Genomic DNA, 7,441 nt, shown 5'->3' with positions numbered 1-7,441 from the left:
TTTATCAGAGACAATTTATTTTCCAGCGCTAAGTCAACATATAATAGCAAACTTACAACAATTATTTAACTTTTTTTTTTTTCCTCCCCCCCGTTTTTTTTTTTTTTTTTTAAGAGCTATGAAGCAGGGACAGAGGCAGAGCGAGCTCCTTCAGGCAGGGCTGGGAGCTGAGCTCGCACAAACAGCTCCCCGGTGGACTCACGCTCCTGCTTTGCTCGGCTCCGAGGGGGAAGGCGCGGAGCTGCGATGAGCCACATCTACAGCAGCCACCTGTCCCCCCTGGGCAGCCCGTCCATGGTTTACCTGCCCGCCGCTCTCGGCTTCACCCCCGGCGGGGCCATGTCCCGGCAGGACCCCCCTCAGAAACCCCCCTACAGCTACATCGCCCTCATCGCCATGGCCATCAAAGAGGCTCCGGAGCAGAAGGTGACCCTGAGCGGCATCTACCAGTTCATCATGGACCGCTTCCCCTTCTACCACGACAACAAGCAGGGCTGGCAGAACAGCATCCGCCACAACCTCTCGCTCAACGATTGCTTCGTCAAGGTGCCCCGCGAGAAGGGCCGGCCCGGCAAGGGCAGCTACTGGACCCTGGACCCGCGCTGCCTGGACATGTTCGAGAACGGCAACTACCGCCGCAGGAAGAGGAAGCCCAAAGCCGCGAACCCTCCGGACGCCAAGGGCACCGAGCAGCCGGCGCCGCCCGCCCGCCCCGTCGAGCCCAAGCGGGCCAAGGGGGACGCGGCGGTGCCGCGGGCGAGTGAGGGGACGGCGCCTTGTCCCCAGCCCCCGGTGCCCCCCGCTGCCGCCCCGCCGCACAAGAGCGTTCCCCGGGGCCGCAGCTTCAGCATCGAGAGCATCCTGGCCCAGGGGCTGCGGCCGCCGCCCGGGGCAGCGGCGCCCAAGGCGGCCCGGGCCAGCCCCGGCTGCCGCGGCGGATCGCTGGCGGCCGGCGGCGCCTTCGGGCCGGCCCTCAACGCTTCGCTCGTGCTCGACTCCCAGGTGCACGGGAGGCTTTACCACATCGGCATCCCCTTCCTCTCCTGCTTCCCGCTGCCCTTCTCCGAGGCCGTGTTTAATTTCCAGTAGTTCCCCCCTCCCCAATGAACGCGCCCCCGGTGCCGAGCGGGGGGCGCGCTGGGAGGGAGAGATCGGACTCAGACCTCACCACGCGGGTAAAGACCTAAAAAATCCCCCCCCCAAAAGCGATGTTTGAAAGGTGACTCAGGATTTCAGGGCATTTTCAAGGCGCGTTTTGCTGCGGACTCTCTTTTGCCCCTGCCGGAGCGACTTTGGAAGGTAAAAGCGGCTTTGTGCTCCCGTGGGCGGTGGAGGCAGAGGCAGCACCACGCTGGCCCCAAGCCCCGAGGGCTTTGCTCTGCACCTTTACTCTTTGCATCCCTCAGGTTCCTCAGAGCAGGCTTCCCCCGAGCCCTTCAGGTCTCTGTTTTCTTCTTTTATTTTTCCTTTGAAAGCCAAGCCCCGTGCCGGGGGGAGGAGGCAGGGTTTTGTTTTGCCATCATTTTGTTTTGCCATCCTTTTGTTTTGCCATCCATAGCCACAGGTATTAATAAAGCCCGTAATTTTGCCATCAATACCCACAGGCATATGATAATTCCTGATGTTCCCCGCTGGCCCAGTCCTCCCAGTGGGTAACTGGAGCTGAACTCATGGCAAACCAAGCAATCCAGGCTCACCCTGAATATTCCTGCTTGCTTTGACCCAGCATGGTGTGGAACTGGTTTCCTGCTCAGCACTGGGGCTTTGGAGTGTCCCCACAGAGTTTCTAATCATGGATGTGGCCAAAAAGAAGGAGATGGATGTGCAAACACGAAAATTTGTCTTTTTCCAACTCTTACTGGGATTGGTTTCTTATGACCAAAAAAGACTGAGGCAGGGTTGTGGAGGCCAGGAGAAAAAAAGATAAAAAGAGACATGAGCAACGTTTCTAAAGATTTTTGTAAAGAAAGAAGAATCCTGACACACTGCAAGAAATAAGGAATATTTTGTATTTTTGTTTGCCGTAAATAGAGGCTTTTTGTATATTCGTGGATAAATGCCCTTTTGGGGAAAAAAAATTATATTCTCAATTTTCATTATGAAACTAAACCTATATCCAATAAAGGTATTTTTGTTCAGGATTGTGGCTGGTGTGATGTGAAACACCCCTTGGTTTGTGCTGGAGGATGGAGGAGTGGGGCCTGCTGTTGATATAATGGGCCACAAAAAGATGGGAGAGGCTACAAAAAGGTTCCTGGGAAATTGCCTGTTCCTTGAAACTGATGAAGTCTTTTCCCAAAATGATTGTTCCTCCTTCTCTTTCCCTTTTTTCATCCCACCCCATCTCAAAAGCAAAGCTTGCTCTTAAATGAGCACCTGGATATTGGAAATGTGGGGTTTCCAGGTGAGTTTTGATTCAGTTTTGCAGAGGAAGGTTGGCATCAATTCCTTGATGTTTGGACCAGGGTTGCTCATTCCAGCCCAAGGCAAAGAGTTCTTATGTGGGGAAGGACAGAAAATCTCCAAAAGGTGAGAATTGCTATTTAGCTTCCCCAAAAAATGATGCTCATAGGCAGATCCCTGGATGGGCTGAGCTGGAGTTTCTCAATAAAAAAGACAATAAAAAATATTTTTTATTTTTTAAAATCAGATTTGCAAGACAGACTTTATTTTATTAGCTTCCTATTTCTTGCAGCTGCTGTTTCAATATTGAGTTGCTTAAAGTTCTGGCACTGAATTAGAAAATGAAGAAACACTTGCAAAAGGTTGTGAAGGTGTCACTGCTTGGTCTCCAGCATGATTCCCAGGGCTGGGTGAGTGCTGTGAGGGTTCAATGTCCCTGTGTGCCACTCTTGGCCCTGTGTGGCATTAGGGACAGGTGCCAGGTACACAAGGGGCCACCTGGCCAGGAGGTTTCATTCCAGCCTGGCACTGACATCAGCCACAGGAGGCTGCAGGGAGAGGAAAATAAGCCCAGCAGTGCTGATTTGGGTTTGGGGTGGGGTGGGAGGTTGATGTTCCCTCCCAGGAATTGTTTGATGGTCTCCATCAAGCCCTTCCCCTGCATCCCTGGTGTCCCCACAGCCCAGCCCATGGAAAGGTTTCCCCCCCCAAAATTGGATATTTATGCTCTCAGTCACCACTTATAACCTGCATCTTCAGCTCTTCTGTTTCCCTTTATCCTGACTTGGTCTCCCAGCTGTGACCCCCAGTTTTGTCACCTCTCAGCTCCTATTCCAGCCCCCAAAATACCTTTTTGGGTCTGCAAACAGGGCTTTTATTCCTTTCCTACTCACCCATGTGGGACCTCTCCCTGTCTGAGCCCTTTCTGCACAAGAGCAGTTTTTTAGTGGTGAAAAAAATGAGTCTCAATTTAATACACAATGTATATTTTTATCACAGACACTTTTTTTGGAGACCCAGCTTTTTCTATGCAATGGGAATTTGTTTCTTTGTGAAGCTTTGCTTTGACATTTGATCTTATTTCTGTTTTGGTGGAGTGGAGTGGGACCAAGTGCAGCTGCAGCCTTTAAAAGCCACATTGAGCTTGATTTTGGTTTTGCTTGAGGGAGTGAAATTAGTAAATTTAACATGCTCTGCACAAAAGTGACACTAACTCCAATGAGCTCAGAACCCGGTGAGCAGTTCTGAGGGGCAATTTGGAATTAATTGGGATCAGGCCAGTGCTGTTACAGGGGATAAATACCAAGAAAAAGGGTCTTATTGCCAGCAGGCTGGATGAGTAACCACACACGGCTTCTGCACGTCATCTGTTTATAGAGAGGGGAGAAGTCATGGTACAATAAAAACATACAGTAAAAACATAAAATAAAAACACACAGTGAAAACAACAGCAGAGCAATGAGTGTGCAGTCAATTCACCGATTCCTGCCCTTTGCATGGGGCTGAGCATCCTTTAATCCTCTCCACATCCACGTGGATTTTGGTGCCATGGAAAAATCAAGGACCTGAGGAGCTGCAAGGAACTGGTGCCAGTGGTTTCACACCTGCTTCACAAGCCAAAAAAGCAGCTGCCAAGCACAGAAATGCCACCCAGCATTTCACTTGTCCCCGCAATCTTCCTCCTCCTGGCTTTCCCAGCCTCTCAGGGCTGGCTATAAACACCAGTCTGGAATAGTGGGGAGAAGTGGAAGCAGCCTGGGATGCAGGATAAACAGCACACAGCCTGTGTGGGCGATGGAGATGCCTTCCCCTTCCTCTGCAGAGGAATGACCTCTCCCAACCCAGCAAGGTTTCTCCTCTCCCAGCTCTGCAGCCAATTTTAACTCCTAGGAGCACGGAGATCACAGAGGAGTTTGGTTCCCAGAGGGCCTTTGCTTCAAACGTGAGTTTCCTATGAGGGGAACTGAAAATTGGGCATATTAAAATAATTCCGGAGTTTAATTCCTCATAAATGGGGCTTCCAGTCTTTAAATAGGCTCAGTGTGTGTTCTCCTAAAGTTGGTCTCAAAGCATGGATAAAATATAATCAAGTATTTAAGCATGAGCAGAAGCCACTTTCAGGGTTTGTCACTCAAGGTGTGGCTGTCCATGCCTGATTCCAAGGTGCCATAAATCTCAGGGACTTTGTAGCCTCTTCTCCTTCACACATTTTAAAAGGTAATTCTCTTTCTATTCCTTACCACAGAAAACACACAAAGGAGGGACCATCCCTTTCCACACCAAAACCCACTGGCTTCCTGCTGCCCCCTCCTAAGCCTGGTGTGAGGAACAGCCAATTCCCAAAGCAAAAAAGGGAAGAAGGATCTGCTTCCTCACTTGATTCATAGCCCCACACACCCAGAGAAGAGATCTCCCAGGAGACTGTGTTCAGGATATTAAACAGATCACATATTTGATTTGAAGTGAAAGACCAAGAAGACAAGATCACAGAATGAGAGAAGTTACAGATGGAAAAGGTCTATGAGGTTATGCAATCCATCAGTCTGGACGTTGCATAATTGCTCCCCACAGTATATTTTTAGTGCTTTATCCAGACAAATCATTAAGTGCTTTAAAATGGGCCAGATTCCTCAAATGCAGTGCGTGCTAAGTCACAGCTGATTTCCCTGAGCCTCGCAGCTCCAGTGTCTAACAAGACACCAAGAGGAAGTTTTGTGTGGTCAGAGAGAACAGAACGGGTCCTTCCAGAAATAATCCAGGCTATCCCTCACAGGGATCTCTCCTAAATTGACTGAGTGAGACCTCTAAAATCTCATTTTCGGATTACAGTGAATAATACATTATTACTTATTCAGATGTTCTCTTAGGCCAAAGTCAAACATTGCTCGTGTTCATGCGAGCACCATTTGTTTTAAGCCAGCTTCAAAGCCGGCTCAGCAAAGCGTAAAGAATGTTTATTTAAAATATAGTTGCTAAATTTAGCATGAGCTCGGTTAGCCTAAATCTTAGGGACATTTTTAGAGAGCACATTGCGAATCAGGAATGCATGGAGAAATAAATAAACTTTCCCACATTTTTGGAAATGGAGGGAGAATTTGCGAGCTCTTTCTCGCACGGGCGATTTCTGTGGATTGGAGGACACAAATTTCCCACTGAACAGACAGTTGGAAATGCACAATGCTGATCATTTTCACTGCAGTTTGGTCTCAAATAATGATTCCTGAAGGAGGAAACAAAAGCTGTCAGCTTTTTTTAAAACAGAAATTACGCAGAGCACCAACATGTTTCAATATTTACCCAAGCTCTTTGCAAAGCACCAAGAAGCAAATGGAGCTGGGCTTGGGCACAAGCCAAATCTCAGGCTTGGATTAGGTCTTGTGACCTTTCCTAGGAATTCTGATCCTGGATTTTACACCCACCTCTTGCACATTGGTTCAAACCTCCCCCAGCTGTATGCGGGGCTGGGTGAAATGCCATCCAGCCTCTGGGTTGGATATTTAGACAGAAAATTTTTATGAAGAAATTTATGAAAATTTTAATGTTTTTTAGACAGAAAATTTTCATTTTCTGGTTTTTCAGACAGAAAATTTTCACTTTCCTAAGCTTCCACAGCTTAAAGAGGCATATTTGAGTCACCTTTGCCTCAAGTGATATTCTCTGAGAGACCTGAGCAAACCTGTGACGAGCAGACATGATAAGCAGTTAAATTCTCTTTTATCAGGTGACTTTTGATGCTCTCCCTCCATCCTTCCCATCCTTTGGTTGCTGTGAGTGGGGTGTTCCTGCTCCTGGAGTGGGAGGGTTCCAGCTGTGCCCCTCATGGGGCTGCAGGGCACAAGGGACGTGTCCAAGTACCCCCCTTGCCTCTGGTGGGATTGGGATCAGCTCCTCCCCAAGCACACAGGTGGAATAAGGGGGTGTGGAACAAAACACAGGGTTGTTTTCTTCTCCTTCCAAAGTCAGAGCTCCACCACTTCCAGTGGTTCCAGCAGCTTCCAGCACCTCCATCCTGTGCCTCAGCTTTCCATGGCAGTGCCAATTCCCACCTGCAGACCCATCCTTCCCAGAGCTTTCCAGATGAGCCTTTGCAAATCCACTGACCCAACCTAGCAATTCCCAAACCCACAGTGAGCTGGATCCCCTAATCCTTCACTACCTATCTCCAATTGCTTACTGAGTTTCTGTTTTCCTTAGAAGAGCAATATGTAATAATAGTTGTTACAATAATTGTATTTCTGTTTTTACATCTGTAAAGATTAAGTTAAACAGCATGAAGCCCATTAAACTATTTCATGTCATGCTGCCATAAATTTCCTCCATTCCCATTGCTACTATTATTCCAGAGTAAACTCTGAGATCAAGCTGCTGCCACAGAGAGTTATTTATAGGAGCTCATTCATCAATAAAAACTTCAAAAGAAATCTGTTACTCTTCTATTGGGAAGCCAAGGAAAACTAACATAAAGACAACCCTGTTAAGAAACAAAGCTAAGGAGACCACAAGACATTAAGTTAAGAAAAATCCTGATTTCTAACAAATGCCATGCAAGGAAGGGAAGAAGAGGGAAAAAAAAAAAGGAAAAGATTGTTGGCAGCATGAATCCTTTTAAGTTGTTTTGCTCTCATTGGATGGTTAAAATAAACTGTTAGACAGTTGTATTTGGCCTGGCTCAGCCCCCTCATTAGGCTCCATGTGATGGATTTGGGATCTCACAGTGTGTAAGGAGCTCTTCATCCCCTGCAGAAGCTGGTGCTGTCCTGCCACATGTCCCAGCTGCTGCTGCACCCATCCCTCAGCAGAGCAGAAACCCAGCCAGGAGTGAGGACTGGGCACCAGAAAGCATCCACCTCCCTAAAGGTAAACAGATAAAATAGGAAAAGTTGGCTTTTGTCATCTCCGCTTTCTCTCACTTCTTGTTGTGCCTTTCTCTGTGCTCCTGAGCTGTGCAGGGTTGGATTGGGTGGTCATGGTAGTCCTGCAGAAAATTAAATGGAGGAGAGCTCCCTTCCCTGTTCCACCTGAAAACAACCTGAGAACA

General features: G+C 48.2%; 1 protein-coding gene across 1 annotated transcript; it reads left to right on the top strand.

The window, feature by feature from the left end:
- Window positions 1–246: 246 nt before the first annotated feature.
- On the top strand, window positions 247–1,089 carry FOXL1 (forkhead box L1). The gene has a single exon (XM_058034337.1). It carries the CDS (start codon window positions 247–249, stop codon window positions 1,087–1,089), a length of 843 nt encoding a protein of 280 aa, XP_057890320.1.
- The last annotated feature ends 6,352 nt before the right edge of the window (window positions 1,090–7,441 follow it).

Source organism: Melospiza georgiana, chromosome 14 (assembly GCF_028018845.1).
Source record: "Melospiza georgiana isolate bMelGeo1 chromosome 14, bMelGeo1.pri, whole genome shotgun sequence".
Lineage (NCBI taxonomy): Eukaryota > Metazoa > Chordata > Aves > Passeriformes > Passerellidae > Melospiza > Melospiza georgiana.
The sequence above is the reverse complement of the archived record's forward strand: the minus strand, read 5'-3'. Positions and strand labels throughout refer to the sequence as shown.